We start from the raw sequence: 26,067 nt of genomic DNA, 5'->3' as shown, positions 1-26,067 counted from the left end.
GCATGTGACAGACCAATACTGGGTCATGCATGTGACAGACCAATACTGGGTCATGCATGTGACAGACCAATACTGGGTCATGCATGTGACGACCAATACTGGGTCATGCATGTGACGACCAATACTGGGTCATGCATGTGACGACCAATACTGGGTCATGCATGTGACGACCAATACTGGGTCACGCATGTGACAGACCAATACTGGGTCATGCATGTGACGACCAATACTGGGTCATGCATGTGACAGACCAATACTGGGTCATGCATGTGACAGACCAATACTGGGTCATGCATGTGACAGACCAATACCTCACAAGGCTTCTGCTCTCTAAGCTGAGATTAAAAACTGAGATATCCCTTTCTCTAAACAAGTTTCCGGGCGTACTGTCAAATTGCAGATACTGATAGTGAGGATTCGTTCAATCAGTCACTTACATGAACACAGACATTAGAAAAGCACAAACAGAAAAATGTCCGTCACAATAGCCTACTGCTTATTACGCCTGGCAGAAAAACATACAAAAGATGTCTTTGGTACTGGTCTAGCCTAAATTAAACTTATTGAGAGTTGGGCTACAGTTATAGTGAATTTTGTATTTTGAATAGCCTCGTAATAGGTCATATTTTATATTTTCATAATTAATAGGCTGACACATTACAGAATATCTGACCACCGTGCGTTTCCATCTCATCCTCTCTCTCCTTCATTCCTTTATTGAGCCCGTAGAGGGGCGGTCAACAGTTTAATGAAATAGGTTTCCTTGTGAAAACATGTTACTAAACTCAGCAAAAAAAGAAACGTCCCTTTTTTAGGACCCTACCTTTCAAAGATAATTCGTAAAAATCCAAATAACTTCCCAGAGCTTCATTGTTTAGGGTTTAAACACTGTTTCCCATGCTTGTTCAATGAACCATAAACAATTAATGAACATGCACCTGTGGAACGGTCGTTAAGACACTAACAGCTTACAGACAGTAGGCAATTAAGGTCACAGTTATGAAAACTTAGGACACTAAAGAGGCCTTTCTACTGACTCTGAAAAACACCAAATAAAGATGCCCAGAGACCCTGCTCATCTGCGTGAACGTGCCTTAGGCATGCTGCAAGGAGGCATGAGGACTGCAGATGTGGCCAGGGCAATAAATTCCAATGTCCGTACTGTGAGATGCCCAAGACAGCACTACAGGGAGACATTACGAACAGCTGATCATCCTCACAGTGGCAGACCACGTTTAACACCTGCACAGGATCGGTACATCCGAACATCACACCTGCGGGACATGTACAGGATGGCAACAACAACTGCCCGAATTACACCAGGAACGCACAATCCCTCCATCAGTGCTCAGACTGTCCACAATAGACTGAGTGAAGCTGGACTGAGGGCTTGTAGGCCTGTTGTAAGGCAGGTCCTCACCAGACATCACCGGCAACAACGTCGCCTATGGGCACAAACTCACCATCGCTGGACCAGACAGGACTGGCAAAAAGTGCTCTTCACTGACGAGTCACAGTTTTGTCTCACCAGGGGTGATGGTGGACTCACGTTTATCATCGAAGGAATGAGCGTTACGCCGAGGCCTGTACTCTGGAGCGGAATCGATTTGGAGGTGGAGGGTCCGTCATGGTCTGGGCGATGTGTCACAGCATCATCGGACTGAGCTTGTTGTCATTGCAGGCAATCTCAATGCTGTGCGTTACAGAGAAGACATCCTCCTCCCTCATGTGGTACCCTTCCTGCAGGCTCATCCTGACATGACCCTCCAGCATGACAATGCTACCAGTCATACTGCTCATTCTGTGCGTGATTTCCTGCAAGACAGGAAAGCAGTGTTCTGCCATTGCAAAAATATTCATCCCCCTTGGCGTTTTTCCTATTTAGTTGCATTACAACCTGTAATTGAATGGTTTTGGTCGGTAAAGGCTGTAACTTTTAAAATAGCCAAAGAATTGTGTAGCACATTAATTTACTTACATTTATTTTTTCCCAAAAGAGAGAGATGGTTTTGACAGCATATGTAATTTAATATCAAGTGAGAAGGGTACTGTATTTGCTCATTCTAGTCAAACTCTGTCATGGAACAAAAGGCACCAGGATTACCTAAGAAATTTAATTTTCAGACAGACAACGAATGTATCTGAATGCATGAGTATGATTTTTTGCTAGCAACTTAAAATGTCTTCTTTGATATGACAATACCACTTACTACATTGAATCGTTTCAAACAGTTGCAGACGAGAATTATACCATTCTATACGTTTTCATGGAGACACTTCATCGTTCTGCAAAAACTTTAGCAAAATGAATCTACTTCTAATAGCAAAGGCTTTAAATAACACAGAAGCCTATATTGAATGGTTGTATTTGAATCACTTTTTCGTTGTTACATTTACATATAATCACCCAATAATAAAGAAAACAAAGAATACTAAGGTCCCAAAGTGTCACATGATCTGTCACATGATCTCAGTATATGTTCTGAAAGGCCCCAGAGTCTGCAACACCACTCAGCAAGGGGCACCACCAAGCAAGCAGCACTATGAAGACCAAGGAGCTCTCCAAACAGGTCAGGGACAAAATTGTGGAGAAGTACAGATCGGGGTTGGGTTATAACAAAATATCCGAAACTTTGAACCTCCCACACAGCACCATTAAATCCATTATTAAAAAATGGAAAGAATATGGCACCACAACAAACCTGCCAAGAGAGAGCCGCCCACCAAAACTCACAGACCAGGCAAGGAGGGCATTAATCAGAGAGGCAACAAAGAGACCAAAGATAACCCTGAAGGAGCTGTAAAGCTGCACAGCGGAGATTAGAGTATCTGTCCATAGGACCACTTTAAGCCGTACACTCCACAGAGCTGGGATTTACGGAAGAGTGGCCAGAAAAAAGGCATTGCTTAAAGAAATAAAAAAGCAAACACAGTTGCTGTTAGCCAAAAGGCATGTGGGAGACTAAAATTGAGCTTTTTGGCCATCAAGGAAAATGCTATGTCTGGCGCAAACCCAACACCTCTCGTCACCCCGAGAACATCATCCATGCTGTGGGGATGTTTTTCATCAGCAGGGACTGGGAAACTGGTCAGAATTGAAGGAATGATGGATGGCGCTAAATACAGGGAAAGTCTTGAGGGAAACCTGTTTCAGTCTTCCAGAGATTTGAGACTGGGACGGAGGTTCACCTTCCAGCAGGAAAATGACCCTAAGCTGCTAAAGCAACACACAAGTGTTTTAAGGGGAAACATTTAAATGTCTTGGAATGACCTAGTCAAAGCCCAGACATCAATCCAATTGAGAATCTGTGGTATGACTTAAAGGTTGCTGTCCACCAGCGGAACCCATCCAACTTGAAAGAATTGGAGCAGTTTTGCCTTGAAGAATGGGCAAAAATCCCAGTGGCTAGATGTGTCAAGCTTATAGAGACATACCCCAAGAAACTTGCAGCTGTAATTGCTGCAAAAGGTGGCTCTACAAAGTATTGACTTTGGGGGGGTGAATAGTTAGGCACGCTCAAGTTTCTTTGTCTTATTTCTTATTTGTTTCACAAGAAAATATATTTGTATCTTCAAAGTGGTAGCCATGTTGTGTAAATCAAATGATACAGATCCCCCCCCAAAAAATATATTTTAATTCCAGGTTGTAAGGCAACAATATAGGAAAAATGCCAAGGGGGGTGAATACTTTCACAAGCCACTGTGTGTGTCGAGTGGAGTCCAATGTGTGCATTTTGATAAATCCCCTGTATTGACTATATGTTGAATATAGTATGTATGCTGCAAAATGAGAGGATGGTAACACTTTAATCACAGTAAACAGGCAAACATTACGTCAATAACAATAAACGGATTCTCAAATAACACTTAGGTGGTAAAATAACAATAAACTGATTCTCAAATAACACTTAGGTGATAAAATAACAATAAACAGATTCTCAAATAACACTTAGGTGATAAAATAACAATAAACTGATTCTCAAATAACACTTAGGTGATAAAATAACTAACGGATTATCGAATAACAAGCTAGTCACCTTGCTTTTCAAACACAAACACATTCACACTTGCTCACTCACTCACTCACTCACTCACTCACACTCACCAGACCCTCCTCTTCTTCCTCCATTACTCTGTCTATGTCAGGTGGAGATGGGTCCGTTCAAGCACACAGTGGACGATGGTCTGGACGTGAGAAAGGCAGCGTTTGAGTGCATGTATACTTTACTGGACAGCTGTCTGGACTGCTTGGACATCTTCGAGTTCCTCGACCGCGTAGAAGAAGGCCTTAAAGACCACTACGACATCAGAGTAAGTCTGCATGTAAACTTTATAGGACCGCAAACGAACTTCTTCAAGGCCTTTTGAAATCGTTAAAACATGGTACTAGTGTGTTGGGGCACTCCTAAACCGGACAAATGATGCTTAAAGTACACAGCCAACTTAATGGTTTTCGATGAGAGCAGTGCCACGCTGTCGGTCAGAAAAGTTGGGGAGGTTTTAATCTTTAAATCTAAATCTTAATTCACCCAGAGAGAGCAACTTTGATGCAATGAGAGATTTGTCAACCAATGCCATAAAGATGTACTTACCACAACCGCCTCATTTGCTAAGTTCTCCGTATTTTACAACGTTCTCCATTACTCTTGTTTTGGTAAGTTCTCCGTATTTTACAGCGTTCTCCATTACTCTTGTTTTGCTAAGTTCTCCGTATTTTACAGTGTTCTCCATTACTCTTGTTTTGCTAAGTTCTCCGTATTTTACAGTGTTCTCCATTACTCTTGTTTTGTATCTGCATTAGCATTGTATATATGACCCCAATTCTAACTCCCAAGACGGTGGCAATTTGAAAACATGAACAAGTAGATTGTGCTGATTTAAAAGGCCCATTGAACCATGTTGCACGCTCCAAATTCTGTGGCTCGTGCTCAAACTGAATTCCTCCATTTGTATGCACGTCCGGCATTGAAAACAGATCCCATCTTATTTCTCTAAAATGTCTTCCTGCCTGTCCCCCCCCCCCCCCCCCCCCACAGATGTTGACATTCATCATGCTGGCCAGACTCTGCTGTCTGTGTCCCAATGCTGTGGTCCAGAGACTGGACAGACTGATCGAACCTCTCAGGGTTACCTGCACCACGAAGGTAAGGAGACTTATGACATGGCAGTCCACACAAGCCTCAAATAATTAAAAGCGAGGGCCTATCCGAGTGGCGCAGTGGTCTAAGGGAGTACTAGCTGTGTCACTAGAGATTCTGGGTTGGACTCCAGGCTCTGTCGCAGACGGCCGTGCACCAGGAGACCCATGGGGGGGGGGCGCACAATTGGTCCAGCGTCGTCCGGGTTAGGGGAGGGTTTGGCCGGCAGGGAGGTCCTTGCTCCATCGCGCACTAGCGACTCCTGTGGTGGGCTGAGCACAGTGCACGCTGACACGGTTGCCAGGTGTATGGTGTTTCCTCCAACACTTTGTTGCAGCTGGCTTCTGGGTTAAGTGGGCATTGTGTCAAGAAGCAGTGCGGCTTGGTTGGGTCGAACTAACGTTCACCAAAAGTATGAAGGACATTTATAGCAGAATTACAGTTCGATGTTCATCCTGCAAGAATGTTATATACAGTGAGCTCCATAAGTATTGGGACAGTGACACATTTCTGGTTGTTTTGGCTCTGTACTCCAGCACTTTGGATTTGAAATGATACAGGTGACTACGAGGTTAAAGGTCAGACTGTCAGCTTTAATTCAAGGATATTTTCATCCATATCAGGTGAACCGTTTAGATATTACAACACTTTTTGAACATAGTCTCCCTATTTTAGGGGACCAAAAGTATTGGGACAAATTCACTTACAGTGCCTTCAACAAGTATTCATATCCCTATCGACAAGTATTCATATCCCTATCGACAAGTACTCATATCCTTATCAACAAGTACTCATATCCTTATCAACAAGTACTCATATCCTTATCAACAAGTATTCATATCCCTATCAACAAGTATTCATATCCCTATCAACTAGTATTCATATCCCTATCAACAAGTATTCATATCCCTATCAACAAGTATTCATATCCCTATCAACAAGTATACATATCCCTATCAACAAGTATTCATATCCCTATCAACAAGTATTCATATCCCTATCGACAAGTATTCATATCCCTATCAACAAGTATTCATATCCCTATCAACAGGTATTCATATCCCTATCAACAAGTATTCATATATATATCATATATATATATTGTCTTATTCCTCATTTTGTTGTGTTACAGCCTGAAATTCAAAATGGATTAAAACACATTTTTTCTCTCTCAATACAAAGTGAAAACATGTGTATATTAGATATTTCTGTATTTCATTTTCAGTACATTTGCCAACATTAAAAAAAAACAAGTGTTCACACCCCTGAGTCAATACATGCTAGAATCACCTTTGGAAGTGATTACAGCTGTGAGTCTTTCTGGGTAAGTCTCTAATAAGAGCTTTGCACGCCTGGATAATTCTCCCAAGCTCTGTCCAATTGATTGTTGATCATTGCTAAGCAGCCATTTTCGAGTCTTGCCATAGATGTTCAAGCTGATTTAAGTCAAAAGTGTAACTAGGCCACTCAGGAATATTCAATGTTGTCTTGATAAGCAACTCCAATGTATATTTGGCCTTGTGTTTTAGGTTATTGTCCTGCTGAAAGGTGAATTTGTCTCCCAGTGTCTGTTGGGAAACAGACTGAACCAGGTTTTCCTCTAGGTTGTGCTTAGGTCTATTCTGTTTATTTTTGTCCGAAGAAAACTCCCTAGTCCTTGCCGATGACAAGCATACCCATAACATGATGCAGCCATCACCATGGTTGAAAATATGAAGCGTGATGTGTTTTGTTGGATTTGCCTCAACCATAAAGCTTTGTATTCAGGATATAAAGTTCATTTCTTTGCCACATGATTTTGCAGTTTTACTTTAGTGCCTTATTGCGAACAGGATGCATGTTTTGGAACATTTGAAATTCACTGCTCGACTGAGGGACCATATAGATAATTGCATGTGTGGGGTACAGACATGAGGTAGTCATCAAAAAATATATGGTAAACACTATTTTATTGCACACAGAGTGAGTCCATGCAACTTATTATTTGACTTGTTAAGCACATTTTTACTCCTGAACTTATTTATACTTACCATAACGAAGTGGTTGAATACTTATTAAAGACTTATTATTAAAGACATTTCAGCTTTCTATTTTTAGTTCATTTGTAAAAAATGTCAAAAAAACGTCATTCCACTTTGACATTATGGGGTATTTATTGTGTGTAGGCCAGTGACACAGAATCACAGTTTAATTCATTTTAAATGTAGGCTATAACACAACAAAATTAGGACAAATTCAAGAGGTGTGAATACATTCTGAAGGCACTACAGCTACAACCCGTTAGTTAATTTAACCTGTTAGTTTAGTGCTGTGAACACATAGCTCTGTGTGCAATAGTGTTTAACATGATATTTGAATGACTACCTCATCTCTGTACCCCACACATAAAATTATCTGTAAGGTCTGGCAACCTCCCCCCCGTTATTGTAATGGTAAGAGGTTAGCATGTCTCAGGGGTACAATATTTGTCTGTAACTTTCTCACTCATCATTATTCACGATTAATTCAGGGTTATCCGTAACCATGGTAGCATCCACATTAATGTAGAAGTGTTTAAAAACATTCTATTCTTATTTTAAAAAAAATTAAAGTGACTCCAAAATGACCCAATACTTTGAGCTCACTGTATTTACGTTAACGTCGCCAATGAAAGATGACAGCACTTACATAATATTTGCTTCTTCTATCGTCGTCCCAGGTGAAGGCGGGGTCAGTGAAGCAGGAGTTTGAGAAGCAGGAGGAGCTGCGTCGTTCAGCGATGAGGGCCGTGGCAGCCTTGCTCTCTATCAGCGAGGTGGAGAAGAGCCCTGCCATGGCCGACTTTGCCAACCAGATACGCACCAACGCAGAGATGGCCTCCATCTTAGAGAGCATTCAGGGAGACACACGCTCCAGCACAGTGGAAAGCATGGACACCAGTTAGAACCAAACGATAGGAGGGGACACCCTCCCAGCATAATTTGAAGTTATTCTTTAAAATAGAACAGAAACCGAAGCCAATGCCCACATTTTTGGCTAGATGCGAAATTGTATGACTGTCATAGGCCGTATTCTCTGCCACTGAAAATATTTATATTCTGCCTTGAAAGTTTAGTTGAAAACGTGCCTTATTGGCTAGTCGGGATGTCGTAGGGCCTAATCAATGGCAATTATTCATCTGCCTTAAAAATCAACGTTGAGATGAAAACGTGCCTTCTGATCAAGGACTTTAAGGCCAGTGGTATTCAGTGCCATTTTGGTAGGGCTGTGATATTGATACAGTATTCTCTGTGAATACATTGCAAATAAACAAACGTTTTGTTCATTTAACTGTGCATCGTCTAGTGTGTAAAATGTAAGACTTGCATAATGCATTACAGCCCCCTACTAATATACAGGGCATTCGGGAAAGTATTCAGACCCCTTCACTTTTTCCACATTTTGTTACCTTACAGCCTTATTCTAAAATGGATTAAATAGTTTTTCCCTCATCAATCTACACACAATACCCCATAATGACATCACAATACCCCATAATGACATCACAATACCACATAATGACATCACAATACCACAAATGCAAAACGTTTTTTTTTTAAATTAATTTTTACTTTACTCAGTACTTTGTTGAAGCACCTTCGGCAGCAATTACAACCTCGAGTCGTCTTAGGTATGACGCTACAAGCTTGACACACCTGTATTTGGGGAGTTTCTCCCATTCTTCTCTGCAGATCCTCTCAAGCACTGTCAAGTTGGATGGGGAGCGTCACTGCACAGCCATTTTCAGATCTCTCCAGAGATGTTAGATCAGGTTCAAGTCCGGGCTCTGACTGGGCCACTCAAGGACATTCAGACACTTGTACCGAAGCCACTCCTGCGTTGTCCCATTGGAAGGTGAACCTTCACCCCAGTCGGAGGCCCTGAGCGCTCTGGAGCAGGTTTTCATCAAGGATCTCTGTACTTTGCTCCGTTCAATCTTTCCCCAGTCCCTGCCACCACCATGCTCCACTGTAGGGACGCTGTCAGACCATGCTCCACTGTAGGGAAGCTGTCAGACCATGCTCCACTGTAGGGACGCTGTCAGACCATGCTCCACTGTAGGGACGCTGTCAGACCATCCTCCACTGTAGGGAAGCTGTCAGACCATGCTCCACTGTAGGGAAGCTGTCAGACCATGCTCCACTGTAGGGAGACCATGCTCCACTGTAGGGAAGCTGTCAGACCATGCTCCACTGTAGGGACGCTGTCAGACCATGCTCCACTGTAGGGACGCTGTCAGACCATGCTCCACTGTAGGGAAGCTGTCAGACCATGCTCCACTGTAGGGACGCTGTCAGACCATGCTCCACTGTAGGGACGCTGTCAGACCATGCTCCACTTTAGGGACGCTGTCAGACCATGCTCCACTGTAGGGAAGCTGTCAGACCATGCTCCACTGTAGGGACGCTGTCAGACCATGCTCCACTGTAGGGACGCTGTCAGACCATGCTCCACTGTAGGGAAGCTGTCAGACCATGCTCCACTGTAGGGACGCTGTCAGACCATGCTCCACTGTAGGGACGCTGTCAGACCATGCTCCACTGTAGGGAAGCTGTCAGACCATGCTCCACTGTAGGGACGCTGTCAGACCATGCTCCACTGTAGGGAAGCTGTCAGACCATGCTCCACTGTAGGGACGCTGTCAGACCATGCTCCACTGTAGGGACGCTGTCAGACCATGCTCCACTGTAGGGAAGCTGTCAGACCATGCTCCACTGTAGGGACGCTGTCAGACCATGCTCCACTGTAGGGACGCTGTCAGACCATGCTCCACTGTAGGGACGCTGTCAGACCATGCACCACTGTAGGGAAGCTGTCAGACCATGCTCCACTGTCAGACCATGCTACACTGTAGGGAAGCTGTCAGAGTGACCATCTGGTTCTTAGTCATCTCCCTGACCAAGGCCCTTCTCCCCCAATTGCTCAGTTCGGAAGGGCAGCCGGCACTAGGAAGTCTTGGTGGTTCCACAGTTTATTTATTGAAGTCCCCACTGTTCTTTGGGGGACTTTCAATGCTACATGTTTGGTGCCATTCTCCAGATCTGTCTCGTGACACAATCCCGTCTCTTAACGGACCACTCCGTCGACCTCATGGCTTGGTTTTTGCACTGTCAACTGTGGGACCTTTTATGTAGGCAGATGTGTGCCTTTCCAAATCATGTCCAATAAATTACCACAGGTAGACCTACAATCAAGTTGTAGAAACATCTCAAGGATGATCAATGGAAAACAGGATGCACCGGAGCTCAATTTCAAGTCTCATAGTCTGTATGTTTATTTTCAACACATTTGCAAAAATGTCTAAAACCTGTTTTCACTTTGTCATGGAGTATAATTGTCAGTAGATGAGATTTATTTTTGAATCCATTTCAGACTAAGGTTGTAATACTGAAGCAGGGTTCCCCAACTAGCGTCCCGCGAGTGGCTTTATTTTGCATTTATTGTTGGACATTAAAAACTAAAATCTAATTTATAAAGCCCTTTTTACATCAGCCACCAGAAAAATCAGCTCCAAGTGATTTTAATTTTGTAAACCGGTTCCAAGTATTCCCATGCAGAGAGAAACACAAGATTATATATAAACGTAGGCAAAGTTTGACATATATGTTAGGGATTGCAGTCTGCTAATTATTTTGGGGATTATGTTCCTGGCCCCCCCAACCATCTGAACAACATACTTTGTATTTTTTTGGTAATTGGCCTGCAGCTGAATCTAGTTGATGATCACAGCCTTTGAGCCATCATAATGCATTAAGACCCCATAATATATCACACTAAAGCCATTATAATGCATTATGACCACCCCACCCTAATATATCACACTAAAGCCATTATAATGCATTATGACCCCCCCACCCTAATGCCATTATAATGCATTATGACCCCCCCACCCTAATATATCACACTAAAGCCATTATAATGCATTATGACCCCCCCACCCTAATATATCACACTAAAGCCATTATAATGCATTATGACCCCCCCACCCTAATATATCACCCTAAAGCCATAATGCATTATGACCCCCCCACCCTAATATATCACCCTAAAGCCATTATAATGCATTATGACCCCCCCCACCCTAATATATCACACTAAAGCCATAATGCATTATGACCACCCCCCCCTAATATATCACCCTAAAGCCATTATAATGCATTATGACCCCCCCCACCCTAATATATCACACTAAAGCCATAATGCATTATGACCACCCCCCCCTAATATATCACCCTAAAGCCATTATAATGCATTATGACCCCCCCCACCCTAATATATCACACTAAAGCCATAATGCATTATGACCACCCCACCCTAATATATCACCCTAAAGCCATTATAATGCATTATGACCCCACCCACCCTAATATATCACACTAAAGCCATAATGCATTATGACCACCCCCCCCTAATATATCACCCTAAAGCCATTATAATGCATTATGACCCCCCCCACCCTAATATATCACACTAAAGCCATAATGCATTATGACCACCCCCCCCTAATATATCACCCTAAAGCCATTATAATGCATTATGACCCCCCCACCCTAATATAATCAAACCATATAAAAACAGGCAAATACAGTAAATACTATTGACAGGTGTATAGATCATTTATTGAACAAACAAAGAGTCGTGGTCCCAGATCACTCGTGTTCCTCGCTGCGTAGCCTGGCGTTGGGGTTGGTGATCTTGATGGCCAGCTGAGCTGCCCTCTCCACGATCAACTTCCTGTTCTTAGACGACACGTTGTGGGCTATCTCTGCAGCATGGGTCCTGTGGAGGGGAGGAGGGGGGGGGATAGTTATAGTAACAAGACACAAGAGGGCAAAAGGGGAGATTTCATTTCCTCCGGAAACAACTGGATGTCATCAGGGTCAATTCAATTTCAATTCAGGAAGTAAACCACGAAATTCTAATTTCTCAATGCCTATTTAATTCAAATGGAATTAGACCCAACTAGATTTATAGGTCATTATACGCAGGACATCTACAGGACACACATACACAAGGGTTAATCCACATAGGAGGGTAGCGGTCTGTCTGCTTGACCAGGCTATTTCATTTCAGAATGTGAGCTATTGTGAGATCAGGCTAGGACACAAACATAAGCCAAAATGAAATATTGCACTTGAATGAACACCTCAAAATAATGAATCAGATTCTAAGAAAAAAGATTCACAAGACTTAGACAAACCAAACCATAACATTGCACCACATGCTGAACCATCAGTCTACTTTCTACCCCTGGGCTACGTTCAGTAGGCAACCCAAACGTTGTTCATGAACTGTCCTGAATAAAGCCAACAGGACTCCTTATTATACATGTCTATTATATGAGTTGTATATAACATCTTTTCTACGGTGAATGTTCCACAAACGTGGTGCCCTGCTGAACGAAGCCCCGCTGAGCTGAACGAAGCCCCGCTGAGCTGAACGAAGCCCCTGCTGAACTGAACGCAGCCCCTGCTGAGCTGAACGCAGCCCCCGCTGAGCTGAACGCAGCCCCCGCTGAGCTGAACGCAGCCCCCGCTGAGCTGAACGCAGCCCTGCTGAACGATCACAGGTGAGATTCCATTTCTGAACCGTTCTTGTCATGGATTTAACAATGCTGAAAAGCTCATCCAGTCAATGCTTACACCAATCCAATGCTTTTAAACCCGTGAAGGGGGAGAGCGCAAGTGTACACTTTCAGAGGAATAAATTAATATCGGATCGTACTTGTTGCTCATCATGAGGACCTCCAGCTCCTTGATGTTGTGCACCAGGAACTTCCTGAAGCCGGAGGGCAGCATGTGTTTGGTCTTCTTGTTGCTGCCGTAGCCGATGTTGGGCATCAGCATCTGGCCTTTGAAGCGCCGCCGCACCCTGTTGTCGATACCACGGGGTTTTCGCCAGTTTTGCTACAAAAAAGATAAAAACATAAGTGAGGCGAGTAGTAAGGCGATATCCTGCAAATACAGTAGCCAGCTAGCGTGGTGACTAAACTGGTCAGGAAAGGGCTTAGGACAGTTAAGACAGACCGTTCACCTGCTCCCTTCCTTAAAGACGAACTCCAGGATCTTAAAACACAAATTGGATTCGTAAAATACTAAAACAATTGTAGGACATATCATACGAAATGGATGATGTAAAACAAGATTTTTTTTTAAAAAGGGCAACTTTTGGATTGCGAGCACCACTTTCAAAACTATCGGCTGAAATTACCCCCCCCCCCCCCCAAAAAAAAACAGGGTGCATCTTTAGCCTCATCAGTCCCGATGCATCGCCACACAATGAAGTGATTTGACCATTTTCTGTTCAGGACAACAAGTAGGACACAAAACTATTTGACGAATCAGTTATATTCTTGCGTTTTATTGACGTAAATCAAAAACCTGATCAAAATTCAATTTAATATGAATACAGTAAGTAATTAATAAACTAGTCAATGACAATTGTGTTTGTGACAGCAACTATTTGAGCTTATTACAGTATTATAGACACTATGTTCTGGGATTTCCTATGGTCTTCTATGTAGGGCAGGGTAGCCTAGTGGTTAGAACATTGGGTCAGTAACTGAAAGGTTGCTAGATCGAATCCCCCTGAGCTGACAAGGTACAAAATCTGTCGTTCTGCTCCCTGAGCAAGGCAGTTATAACCCACTGTTCTTAGACAAGTCATTGAAAATAAGGATTTGTTCTTTAATAACCGACTTGCCTCGTTAAATAAGACGTCAAAATAAATGTTTAAAAAAACAACCGTTACCTTCCTAACAACTTGTGAGTGAAATGAAGCTGAACATGTTACACGCGTTTGAGTCTCAGCGTTTCAAACGTCGCTTTAAATAGTGTGTAGCTCAAACCAGTCGGACTCTACTTCCGCCCCCGCTATTCAGACCAATCACACGTTAAAGAGGGACTAGAAACCCAAACAGGCGTTGTGTGTGTGTGTGTGGGGGGGGGCACATTGGGTTAAGGAAACAGCAGCACTAACAAGTGTCACTTTCAGAGATCGCTCTTCATTTGAAAAAAAAAAAGAAGGTATGTTCCAGACCTCAACAATAACATCTGGGTCATGTTCATTAGACACCAAAACAGAAGAAAAACTGACACAGGAAGGAACTACCGGAATTTGTCCAATAAGAATCACTTGTTTTCCATGTGCCCTAATGCAGTGGTTTTCAAACCTCGCCATCAGGGAGGACCCCCACAGAGGTTTTAGACACGATTTTGTTGTAGCCCTAAACTAGCTCACTGATTTACCTAATCAAGAGCTTGATGATTATCTGAGAAGTTGAAATGAGGTGTGGTGGCTGCAGAACAGTTCAAATAACATGGAACGGCTGGGGAGTCGAGAAGAGGTTGTAAAACGCCTACCCTAATGAATACAACCCTGGGGATTCGAGAAGAGGTTGTAAAACGCCTACCCTAATGAATACAACCCTGGTTCAGCCCATTAACGTTGCAAAGATTCAAATACTGTTTGTTACAATGAATTATATAGCGGCCAACATCAACCGTACCTTGACTTTGACATAGCGGTCCGACTGATGTCTGATGAACTTCTTCACCCTCTTCTTGACGATCTTGGGCCTTTTCAGAGGCCTCAATGCTGCCATGTTGCCTGGAGGAACAGAAACCGTCTGTTAGCAGTACCCGGGAGGAAGCAAGTATTTTATTAGCTACCCACAGGGGTTGTTAGCCAAATGTCTCATTTGAGACCAGCTACTACTCATTGAGGCATCAGGTAAACTAGCGTTTAGAGGCAAGTCGGTAAACGGAGGGTTGCCAGTTTGAATCCCAGGTCTGAAAGGAAAAATCTTGCTGGATGTGAGGTGGCCTAGAGGAAGTCTAGATGTCATTGCCTGTTGTTGTGCCCTTGAGCATAAGATCTAACCCCCCCCCCAACACATCAACTGCTCCTCGGGAGCCCTAGCTGCGGTTGAGTCTGCATTTCAGGGGAAATGTAACGAGCCTGTGACACGACTTCAGCGTTTGGACATTGACGGGATTGGTTGAACAGTGCAGAAAAAAAAAGACAAGAAGAAAAGCTGTGTTCAGGTTAAGACCCGTACATAGGCCTGACACGTTAGGTTAGGCCCCAGTGTAACGGCCCCAGTGTAACGGGTTAGGCCCCAGTGTAACAGGTTAGGCCCCAGTGTAACGGCCCCAGTGTAACGGCCCCAGTGTAACAGGTTAGGCCCCAGTGTAACGGCCCCAGTGTAACAGCCCCAGTGTAACGGGTTAGGCCCCAGTGTAACAGGTTAGGCCCCAGTGTAACGGCCCCAGTGTAACAGGTTAGGCCCCAGTGTAACGGCCCCAGTGTAACGGGTTAGGCCCCAGTGTAACGGCCCCAGTGTAACGGGTTAGGCCCCAGTGTAACAGGTTAGGCCCCAGTGTAACAGGTTAGGCCCCAGTGTAACGGCCCCAGTGTAACAGGTTAGGCCCCAGTGTAACGGCCCCAGTGTAACAGGTTAGGCCCCAGTGTAACGGGTTAGGCCCCAGTGTAACGGCCCCAGTGTAACTGGTTAGACCCCAGTGTAACGGCCCCAGTGTAACAGCCCCAGTGTAACGGGTTAGGCCCCAGTGTAACGGCCCCAGTGTAACAGGTTAGGCCCCAGTGTAACGGCCCCAGTGTAACGGGTTAGGCCCCAGTGTAACAGGTTAGGCCCCCCAGTTGCCAGTGTAACGTTAGGCCCTTACCCCAGTGTAACAGGTTAGGCCCCAGTGTAACGGCCCCAGTGTAACGGGTTAGGCCCCAGTGTAACGGCCCCAGTGTAACGGGTTAGGCCCCAGTGTAACAGGTTAGGCCCCAGTGTAACGGCCCCAGTGTAACAGGTTAGGCCCCAGTGTAACGGCCCCAGTGTAACAGGTTAGGCCCCAGTGTAACGGCCCCAGTGTAACAGGTTAGGCCCCAGTGTAACAGGTTAGGCCCCACTGTAACGGCCCCAGTGTAACAGGTTAGGCCCCAGTGTAACGGCCCCAGTGTAACAGGTTAGGCCCCAGTGTAACGGCCCCAGTGTAACAGGTTAGGCCCCAGTGTAACGGCCCCAGTGTAACGGGTTAGGCCCCAGTGTAACGGCCCCAGTGTAACTGGTTAGACCCCAGTGTAACAGCCCCCCCCCCCCCCCCCCCCCCCCCAACTCCAACCTGTATTGTGTGTGTCTTTCGTGAGGCTAGGATAAAAGCTGAAGTCAATTAGGTTAGCAACACAAGATAGCTTAATGTAGCCATCTCGATGCATGTAGCTAGGCTCGCAGGCTACCTTTATTGGTTGGCTGGATGTGTTTGCGTTCAATTGACTAATTAGTAAAAAAAAAATGGATTTACCTTGATTTAACTAGGCAAGTCAATTAAGAACAAATTCTTATTTACAATAACCGCCTACCACAGACAAACCCTAACGATGCTAGGCCAATTGTGCGTCGCCCTGTGGGACTCTACAATCAAATCAAATGTTATTTGTTACATGCACCGAATAGAACAGGTGTAGACCTCACAGTGAAATGCTTACTTACAAGCCCTTAACCAACAGGTGTAGACCTCACAGTGAAATGCTTACTTACAAGCCCTTAACCAACAGGTGTAGACCTCACAGTGAAATGCTTACTTACAAGCCCTTAACCAACAGGTGTAGACCTCACAGTGAAATGCTTACTTACAAGCCCTTAACCAACAGGTGTAGACCTCACAGTGAAATGCTGACTTACAAGCCCTTAACCAACAATGCAGTTAAGAAAAATACCTCAAATTGAAGAGATAAAAATAACAAATGTAAGGAATCGAACCAGGGGTCTGTAGTGACTTTGCAGCGCTTTAGACCGCTGCGCCACTCAGGATCCCAAAATCATCATGTATAGTATTCCTCAAAACACTGGTCACTGTGTGTGTGTGTGTGTGTTTAGCGTATGAAATGACTGCCAATTGTTCTCTTGAACGCAAACTCTTCCAGCCACACAATAAAAAGGTATCTTGCTAGCCAATTCCCCCAAGTTGACTCGTTAATATACCCGCATCATTTGTAACAACTTGTTCATGTTGATGTGCAGTGTTTCAGCTTCAGTAGAGATATTTGCAGCGAAAGGACAAATAGGCTGCTGTGATCACAGACATGATGGGACAGCCACGTCCCTTTAGTTAGACAACTAGCCATATGGTCTCAGAAAACGAAACCGCCTAGTTTCCCCAACTTTTAGTTACGTGTAGTCAAACCCATAGACCGAATACACTAGCATATATCATTTGGACAACTATGGATCTGCAACAACAACAAAAAAATAGACCCGTCGCTGCTTGTAGAGTTAAATAACGTTAGCGGCTACTTTTAAACATCATTTGGTCGGACATTGCAGTGTCCGTCTTTATAACAACCACACATCTACAATAATGATAAAATATATAAAGTTCGATTGAATATATAATAAATATCGTTGATTTTAATGGATTAAAGTGGTATAATTATAACGATGCTGTCAGATTATCACGTTCACTTACGGTTCGGTCTCGTATGCCTATCTAGAGGCAGATGAAGGAAAGAGGGTGGAGATTGTTCTTCCTTCCTCTTCCGTGTCTTTCAAACAAACATTTAAATAACTAAACCAAGATAGATCACAACCTGTCGTTTCCAATGGAAATAAATGAGTCCTAGTGGGCAGAGCCAAACACGAGCTAGCGAGATTCTATTGGCTCGTTCTAGTATTATTTGCATATTTTCGTTAAGGAACGCCTACTCTGTGAAGTGTGCGTATGTAATAACTCAATTCGCCTTCCCACTTCTCGTAAACAACGCGATTTTTTACAACTTTGGCAAAGGGTAAATTCTTCAAAGCGTAGTCCACTCTGTTCATAACAGATGTCTTGGTTTTGGAAATAAAAAACTGTATTGAGATCAAATGTTTTATCGATTAGAAAATGTGCAGATTGTCGGACGAAATCCATCTTCCATCATCTTCCACTGCTGGCCACATGGCTACCATATTTGGTAGTGAGTGGAAACGCCAAGCGGATGCTTCACATTTATACATCCAGTGAAATATCTATCACATTGTTCTATCTGTGACTAAGCTTCTTCTTCTATGGGTTTTATGGCGGACTTACAACCCTGAAAGGTGTATTGCCGCCACCAACTGGACGGGTTGAAAAAAACAAGGCAAAACAAAAATCCATTCCTGATAGGGGAAAAACTAACTTATCCTGGACCTCCTCTCCACCTTGGCAGTGCGATTAATTACCACAGCTATAAAGGCCACAATGTCCACCTTCTTAATAACCTTTAAAATATCAGGGTCCTGCTGGTGAAATGGAACCCCTGTAGCCTACAGTGAAGGCCTATCCACTTTAACCACGTCCAAAATCTATACAGTGATCACACTGCATTAGTCTTGGGATAAATGCTATGACTATGTAGTTTATATACCCCAACTGCACTTGAGTAGGGATGAGACTCCATATAAAACAAAAACCCAGAAGAACAGCTAGACTCTAGACTCTTCAACATCGACTTCCCATGAGACGCCAGATATCACCCCCTTGTTCCCGAAGAGACACGACACGACACGTCAAACTTCTTAACTCAGGTGAGACGCAACACACGTTATTTTCTGATCTGCAGCAATACAACAACAACAACAACAACAACAACAACAACCGAAATGAGGCCGTCTCTCGTGATCCTTACAGCCTTCTCTTAACCCAGCACTTTCTCCACCAGTTTGGGATGTCTCAAATGGAATCACTCAAGAATGGTAATCCGACCAACTGCTCCTCATTAACAAACCGTACTCCTAGAAGATACGAAGGGACATTCTCAGCACTGTACACTACTTCGCTGTGTTTTCCATTCTTTTGGACAATATTCCAATTCTCCTCGATTCTCCTGCCATTAGATTCCCAATCCGCATCAGCGTCCACTTCCGCCATCTTTCCTCTCACCGATCACCACAGTCCCCATTGTAGTTGACATGGCGGAGGTTTACCGGCGGTCGGCATTCAATATGTTGCATTTACCGTCCCCAACTGAACTATAGTATAGATCCATAACACTTTGTGATACAAAATGGGGAATTGGAGAATTTTTTAAATATAAAACAATTTTTAAAATTACCTTTCCCAACTAACCCTACACTCATTTAAAAACCCACTACCCCATTCCACTACTTTGACACTATCTGCTCCTGCACTATGCCAACGGTCTGGGAGGACGGGACACCGCCACTCAACACACCCTGTAACTCTTCTGAAGTCAAATATCGTATACCCAAATACTTCTCTGCAGCTGCCACCACAACATCTATTTGCTGTCATTTACATTCCATTTCTGTGGTACAGTTGATATACATTGCTATGAACGCTAAGAAGCCAACCTTACTGAAACAAACATCACTCGTTGGTCTATATCTCTGTGCTGGCACAGATGTTCTCCTGTCAGGATCCTTGACCCTTGACCCATCCTCCTCTACTTTCTTCACTGCTTCAGCATACGACACCTTCTGCACTACTCTGACTCTAGACACCTGAAAAGGCCTCTCTCTCACCGGACACTTCTGATCCCCAGCAACATGGGCACCCCTACAGTTGACAGACACAACTGTATCCACCAAAACTACACACTCCTCTGTCCCATGACCTCCTGCACACTCCCCACATCTTGGAATCTCCCTCTTACACACGACTGCAACATGACCATCAACGTTGCACCTGAAACAGCGCAGTTGATTCTGCACAGAAGCTTTAACAGGAAAACTGATATCCTAACATGACTCTCAGAGACCTGTAACTTCTTCTTTAAGAGGCTCCTCAGTGGTCTTGTATGTCTTCCATTTCCTAATAATTGCTCCCACAGTTGATTTCTTCAAACCAAGCTGCTTACCTATTGCAGATTCAGTCTTCCCAGCCTGGTGCAGGTCTACAATTTTGTTTCTGGTGTCCTTTGACAGCTCTGTGGTCTTGGCCATAGTGGAGTTTGGAGTGTGACTGTTTGAGGTTGTGGACAGGTGTCTTTTATACTGATAACAAGTTCAAACAGGTTCCATTAATACAGGTAACGAGTGGAGGACAGAGGAGCCTCTTAAAGAAGAAGTTACAGGTCTGTGAGAGCCAGAAATCTTGCTTGTTTGTAGGTGACCAAATACTTATTTTCCACCATAATTTGCAAATTAATTCATTAAAAATAATTTTGTCTGTCATAGCTGAAGTGTACCTATGATGAAAATTACAGGCCTCTCTCATCTTTTTAAGTGGGAGAACTTGCACAATTGGTGGCTGACTAAATACTTGTTTGCCCCACTGTGTATGTGTATATATATATATATCGTTTTTGCCACCATCATTATTCTCCTCTAGTCTATCACAACAATTGTTTTTTGTGAGTAAAATCCCTGTTTCTGCACCTAAGGCCTATTTGCCTAAGACCTATATTTGCCTTCTTACTGCCTGCCTACTAGAACATTCTATATTCTGAATCAGGGGAGGATGGAGAACAATCGACACTTCTTTTCTTTAAAGTTTATATATAAAAAAAAAGAAGATTTAAATATATTTTTTTTATGCACACAAAAAAAGGGTGTTGATTGATCTCCATCCTCCGCTAATTCAGAATATATACATGTTTTATTTGACATGACATTCTTGGTTCAATAACTATTGACGAGAGAACCAAATATACGATATAAAACACATTTTACCTCTGTATACCGGACCATATACCTATCGGCTCTCTAAAAAGTCAGGTAGGCCTAAACAACATTTCCCTGTGAAGATTTTGTCTCATTTCGAGCAGTTAAAGGACAAACCACACAGACAACTGTAAGTTTAAATGTAATTTTATTCAATATTCTGGCTTGTAGGGAACATTTACACAATGATTATTATTTCTGGCATTAGTTTCAGGCTGTATGTATCAATTAATTGTGTATTACAGCCTGATTAATCAGACTCCCTGCCTGACCGCAAGACACCTTTTCACATTGTGATTCCTTTTTATTCTATTCTAGTATAGTGTTTTAGTATTCTACTATTATAATTAAGCAATGAGGCCTGAGGAGGTGTGGTATATGGTCAATATACCACGGCTAAGGGCTGTTCTTATGTATGACGCAACGCTGAGTGCCTGGACACAGTCCTTAGCAGTGATATATTGGCCACATACCACAACCCCCCGAGGTGCCTTATTGCTATTATAAACTGGTTATCAACCTTCTTTTTAATAAAAAAAAAAAAACGTTACATTTATTTAACATTTAACATTTTACATTTATTTATTAGGCAAATCAGTTAAGAACAAATTCTTATGTACAATGATGACCTACCAGAAGGCAAAATACCTCCTGCGGGGATGGGGGCTGGGATGAATTTTTTTAAATGAATAAATAAATAAATATAGGACAAAACACACATCACGACAAGAGAGACCTAAGACAACAACATAGCAAGGCAGCAACACATGACAACACAGCATGGTAGCAACTAGATTATGATTATGATTTTTCAATGCCGATACCGATTAATCGGACGATTTCATTTTTTTACATTTTTTATCATTTTATTTGTAATAATGACAATTACAACCATACTGAATGAACACTTATTTTAACTTAATATAATACATCAATAAAATCAATTTAGCATCAAGTAAATAATGAAACATGTTCAATTTGGTTTAAATAATGCAAAACCAAAGTGTTGGAGAAGAATGTAAAAGTGCAATATGTGCTATGTAAGAAAGCTAACGTTTCAGTTCCTTGCTCAGAACATGAGAACATATGAAAGCTGGTGGTTCCTTTTTAACATGAGTCTTCAATATTCCCAGGTAAGCAGTTTTAGGTTGTAGTTATTATAGGAATCATAGGACTATTTCCCTCTATACCATTTGTATTTCATTAACCTTTGACTATTGGATGTTCTTATAGGCACTTCAGTATTGCCAGTGTAACAGTATAGCTTCCATCCCTCTCCTCGCTCCTCCCTGGGCTCGAACCAGGAACACAATGACAACAGCCACCATCGAAGCAGCGTTACCCATGCAGAGCAAGGGGAACAACTACTAGAAGCCTCAGAGCGAGTGACGTTTGAAACGCTATTAGCGCGGGCTAAGTAGCTAGCCATTTCACATTGGTTACACCAGCCTAATCTCGGGAGTTGATAGGCTTGAAGTCATAAACAGCGTAATGTTTGACACACAGGAAGAGCTGCTGGCAAAACGCACGAAAGTGCTGTTTGAATTAATGTTTACGCGCCTGCTGCTGCCTACCACCGCTCAGTCACATTATATGCAACGCAGGACACGCTAGATAATATCTAGTAATATCATCAACCATGTTTTTTATAAGATAAGTTTAATGCTAGCTAGCAACTTACCTTGGCTTACTGCATTCGCGTAACAGGCAGGCTCCTTGTGGAGTGCAATGAGAGAGAGGCAGGTTGTTAGAGAGTTGGACTAGTTAACTGTAAGGTTGCAAGATTGGATCTCCCGAGCTGACAAGGTGAAAATCTGTCGTTCTGCTCCTGAACAAGACAGTTAACCCACCGTTCCTAGGCCGTCATTGAAAATAAGAATGTGTTTTTAACTAACTTGCCTAGTTAAATAAATGGTATAAAAAAAAATATATTAAAAAAATCGGCAAATCAGCTCCCAAAAATATGAAAACTTGAAATCGGCCCTAATTAATCGGCCATTCCGATTAATCGGTCGACCTCTAGTAGCAACACAACATGGCAGCAGCACAACATTGTAGCAACACAAAACATGGTACAAACATTATTGGACACAGACAACAGCACAAAGGGCAAGAAGGTAGAGACAACAATACATCACACAAAGCGACCCAGAAGAGCGACCCAGAAGAGTGACCCAGAAGAGTGACCCAGAAGAGTGACCCAGAAGAGCGACCCAGAAGAGTGACCCAGAAGAGTGACCCAGAAGAGTGACCCAGAAGAGCGACCCAGAAGAGTGACCCAGAAGAGTGACCCAGAAGAGTGACCCAGAAGAGCGACCCAGAAGAGCGACCCAGAAGAGTGACCCAGAAGAGTGACCCAGAAGAGTGACCCAGAAGAGCGACCCAGAAGAGTGACCCAGAAGAGTGACCCAGAAGAGTGACCCAGAAGAGTGACCCAGGGATGTACAACAGTACAAATAAATGTTTTGTCATACCCTGATATACCACGGCTTTCAGCCAATCAGCATTCAGGGCTCAAACCACCCAGTTTATAATCTAGTGTAAACTATGGTTAAAAATTCCATTAAGTATTTATTACCTGTTGACGTTGTATGAAACTGAATCACTGTTCGGATAGAGGCTCAATGTGTCGTGTCGACCTCCTGTGGTTGTGGATGATATACTGTATATCCTCGGTCTTATCTAGAGTACAGTACTGGAACACCCTGTATCTGATATAGCCTCTCCTCAGTCTGATCTAGAGTACAGTACCGGAACTCCCTGTATCTGATATAGCCTCTCCTCGGTCTGATCTGGAGTACAGTACCTCCCTGTATCTGATATAGCCTCTCCTCGGTCTGATCTGGAGTACAGTACAGGAACTCCCTGTATCTGGTATAGCCTCTCCTCAGTCTGATCTAGAGTACAGTACCGGAACTCCCTGTATCTGATATAGCCTCTCCTCGGTCTGATCTGGAGTACAGTACCGGAACTCCCTGTGTCTGATTTGGCCTCTCCTCGGTCTGATCTGGAGTACAGTACCGGAACGCCCACCACTACACTGAACATGCTCGTCCGGTGTGCGTGAGAGCACACTGCGAAGAGGATAGAATAGAGAAACCAAAACTCTTCAACTCAGAAAATGTACTCTATGGAAGATAGCAAATGTATTTTTTTATGAACCCCGTCGAATGTTGGAGCAAAGTAATTATATGGCAGTTTTGTAAAAACAAAATCTATTTTTTCCCCGGGCGTGGTTTGCACTCAGCATTCCTTGATACATGTCATGTGACCGAGGATTAATTTAAACAGTACATTAAAAGGGGCTGGAATAGGGTCAGGTTTAGAGAAAGTTCGTCGTGCTTCTTATGCAGTATAGCCTGCCTAAGTGTGTTTAGATAGTTTGAAATAAACAAACCAGGGTATGGACGAGAAGGATGACGAACAGCTTGGTGAGTTTCGTTTTTTTTTTGGTAATTTACTACAAGAAAGTTAAAGTGGACATTTGGCCATCTCCTATTGCAGTGGTTCCCAACCAGGGGTACTTGGCATATGAACGGGGGAGCTTGAGAAGACTCGTGAGACCATAGGCCTAATGTTAAAATGTACATGAGGGGGTACTTCTGGGGTACGTCGGGCAAAGCAAAATTCAGTTGGTGGTACAGTAACCGGAAAAGTTTGGGAACCACGGTCCTAGGGCATGGTTCCCCAATAGGCAACCCTTTATTTGCCCCCCCCCCCCCCCTCAAGTTTTCTGACGCCCCCAAATTAAAAGTATGTAAAATCATCAGGAATATCAGATCAAATGTATTTTAATTCAGTATTTCGACGCATAAATAAATATTTATACTGTGTGTAGGCCGATGTATTTTCTGTCAACGGACAAACAAAATCGATAAATCAATCAACAGAGAGGCATATGTAATCAAGGTTTGAAAATATTATGTTTTCTGTATCTGTTTGGGATTCTTGCGGTCAACTTTGCAGTGTAGCCTACAAAATCATTCATAACGCCACGTTTTCATCCAGAGTTTTTATGCGAGTAAATGCATACCCTATAAAGAAAAATCATGACAGCCCTGATGGAAACAAGACGTTACGGTACAATGTTATAAACAGATCATTTGTTCGTTCGACATGGTGGGATCTTTTTGTGTAGGTAAGATGTATTATGCGCAAGTCCACGTGATGAGATGATTATTATGGATAAGAGCGAGAATATTAGAATTTGTCAAACTGCAGTCAAGTGTTGATAATCACGTCACCAGAATAAGTCCCTCAATATTTATCGGAAAGCAGCGTCAAACTCAACACCCTATACGTTCACAACCATTTGAAATTCATCATAATTTATTTAATCTGTATCCTAATAAACTTCATGGTTTGCCAAGTTGTAGTGGGAGGACCACATACCATATCACCGCGTGACTCCAAATGTACTTAGTTTGTTGTTATTGTTATTATATCAATATTTACGCGTAAAGACATTTCCACCGCCATTTCGCGCATAATTAATTTTACCGATACAAAAATCTCCCACTATGTCGAACTAACAAATGATGTCGGAATTTATACAATTGTACTGAAACTATTTGTTTCCATTACAGCTGTCATGTTTTGTTTTTATATTCGGTATGACTTTACTCGCATAAAAACAGTGAATGGAAAGGTGAGTACCACCCGGGTTTCAATCCAAACGTTTTATGCTAGTAAAAAGTACATGTGTGATAAAACATTTGACAACATGCCTGATGGAAACGGCTAATGTGTCGCTAGACGTTCCAAATGTCGACAAAACAGAATAAACTCGACAAGCTGGGATACGATGCGAATTCCCCCCTTTAAGGGTGCCCATGACGTCTCTTAACTTCATTACGGATATCAATCAATGTAACAGCCTTTTTTTGTGGAGTTTAAATGCTTTCCTCTGGCTACACGCAAAGCCCTTCCATCCAGTTTCATGTGCGTCTAAGGTATTTTTGCCTGTGTGCGTAGTGAGTGTGTAGACTATTATGTTTCCAAATTGAATTTCAATGACGTCTCCAAGGGCTTCTCCTCGTGTAGCCTTGCTTATCAACAGGTGCTTGGTGTTTTGTGTTGGCTTTTCCAAGCAGACCATTTTTTTTGTTTTATCATAACAGTTATTCTTATTAACTTTTATCTACAGACAGTATCCCATTTAGATTAGTTGCTCGATCCAGCCTCGTCAATCAACTCATTTTACTATTCTTTTATTTTATTTTTTTATTTTCCATTTGTTTGAGTGAAAGGATA

At 42.9% G+C, this 26,067-nt stretch overlaps 3 protein-coding genes across 3 annotated transcripts in view; 2 read left to right on the top strand and 1 right to left on the bottom strand.

Moving 5' to 3' along the window:
* cand2 (cullin-associated and neddylation-dissociated 2 (putative)) overlaps positions 1 to 8,447 on the top strand; it is a 29,859-nt gene extending 21,412 nt beyond the window's left edge. Inside the window, exons 15-17 of the mRNA XM_020473927.2 lie at positions 4,147 to 4,311; positions 5,037 to 5,144; positions 7,837 to 8,447. Coding sequence (XP_020329516.1) covers positions 4,147 to 4,311; positions 5,037 to 5,144; positions 7,837 to 8,061 — 498 coding nt within the window. The 3' untranslated portion in view covers positions 8,062 to 8,447. The remainder of the gene's footprint in view (positions 1 to 4,146; positions 4,312 to 5,036; positions 5,145 to 7,836) is intronic.
* A 3,302-nt stretch (positions 8,448 to 11,749) lies between these two features.
* Positions 11,750 to 18,131, bottom strand: LOC109881823 (60S ribosomal protein L32-like). The gene is made up of 4 exons (XM_020473928.1): positions 17,636 to 18,131; positions 14,665 to 14,765; positions 12,882 to 13,063; positions 11,750 to 11,936 (listed from the first exon to the last, which is right to left on the bottom strand). The coding sequence occupies exons 2-4, from the start codon at positions 14,758 to 14,760 to the stop codon at positions 11,807 to 11,809; spliced, it is 408 nt and encodes a 135-aa protein (XP_020329517.1). The 5' UTR covers positions 14,761 to 14,765; positions 17,636 to 18,131; the 3' UTR covers positions 11,750 to 11,806.
* Positions 18,132 to 23,703: 5,572 nt separating this feature from the next.
* The window catches only part of ssuh2.1 (ssu-2 homolog, tandem duplicate 1), a 36,764-nt gene continuing 34,400 nt past the window's right edge, over positions 23,704 to 26,067 (top strand). The window contains exon 1 of the mRNA XM_020473929.2: positions 23,704 to 24,245. Coding sequence (XP_020329518.1) covers positions 24,218 to 24,245 — 28 coding nt within the window. The 5' untranslated portion in view covers positions 23,704 to 24,217. The remainder of the gene's footprint in view (positions 24,246 to 26,067) is intronic.

Source organism: Oncorhynchus kisutch, linkage group LG1 (genome assembly GCF_002021735.2).
Source record: "Oncorhynchus kisutch isolate 150728-3 linkage group LG1, Okis_V2, whole genome shotgun sequence".
In the NCBI taxonomy this organism is placed as follows: Eukaryota; Metazoa; Chordata; class Actinopteri; order Salmoniformes; family Salmonidae; genus Oncorhynchus; species Oncorhynchus kisutch.
Note: the sequence above shows the minus strand (reverse complement) of the source record. Positions and strands in the feature narration are given on the sequence as shown.

Coding starts and splice junctions, on each gene's coding strand:
- LOC109881823 (XM_020473928.1), bottom strand. CDS start 14,760: ATGGCAGCATTGAGGCCTCTGAAAAGGCCCAAGATCGTCAAGAAGAGG. Junction 13,064..14,664: donor ACCGCTATGTCAAAGTCAAG/GTACGGTTGATG, acceptor TCTTTTTTGTAG/CAAAACTGGCGAAAACCCCG. Junction 11,937..12,881: donor GTCCTCATGATGAGCAACAA/GTACGATCCGAT, acceptor TCCCCTCCACAG/GACCCATGCTGCAGAGATAG.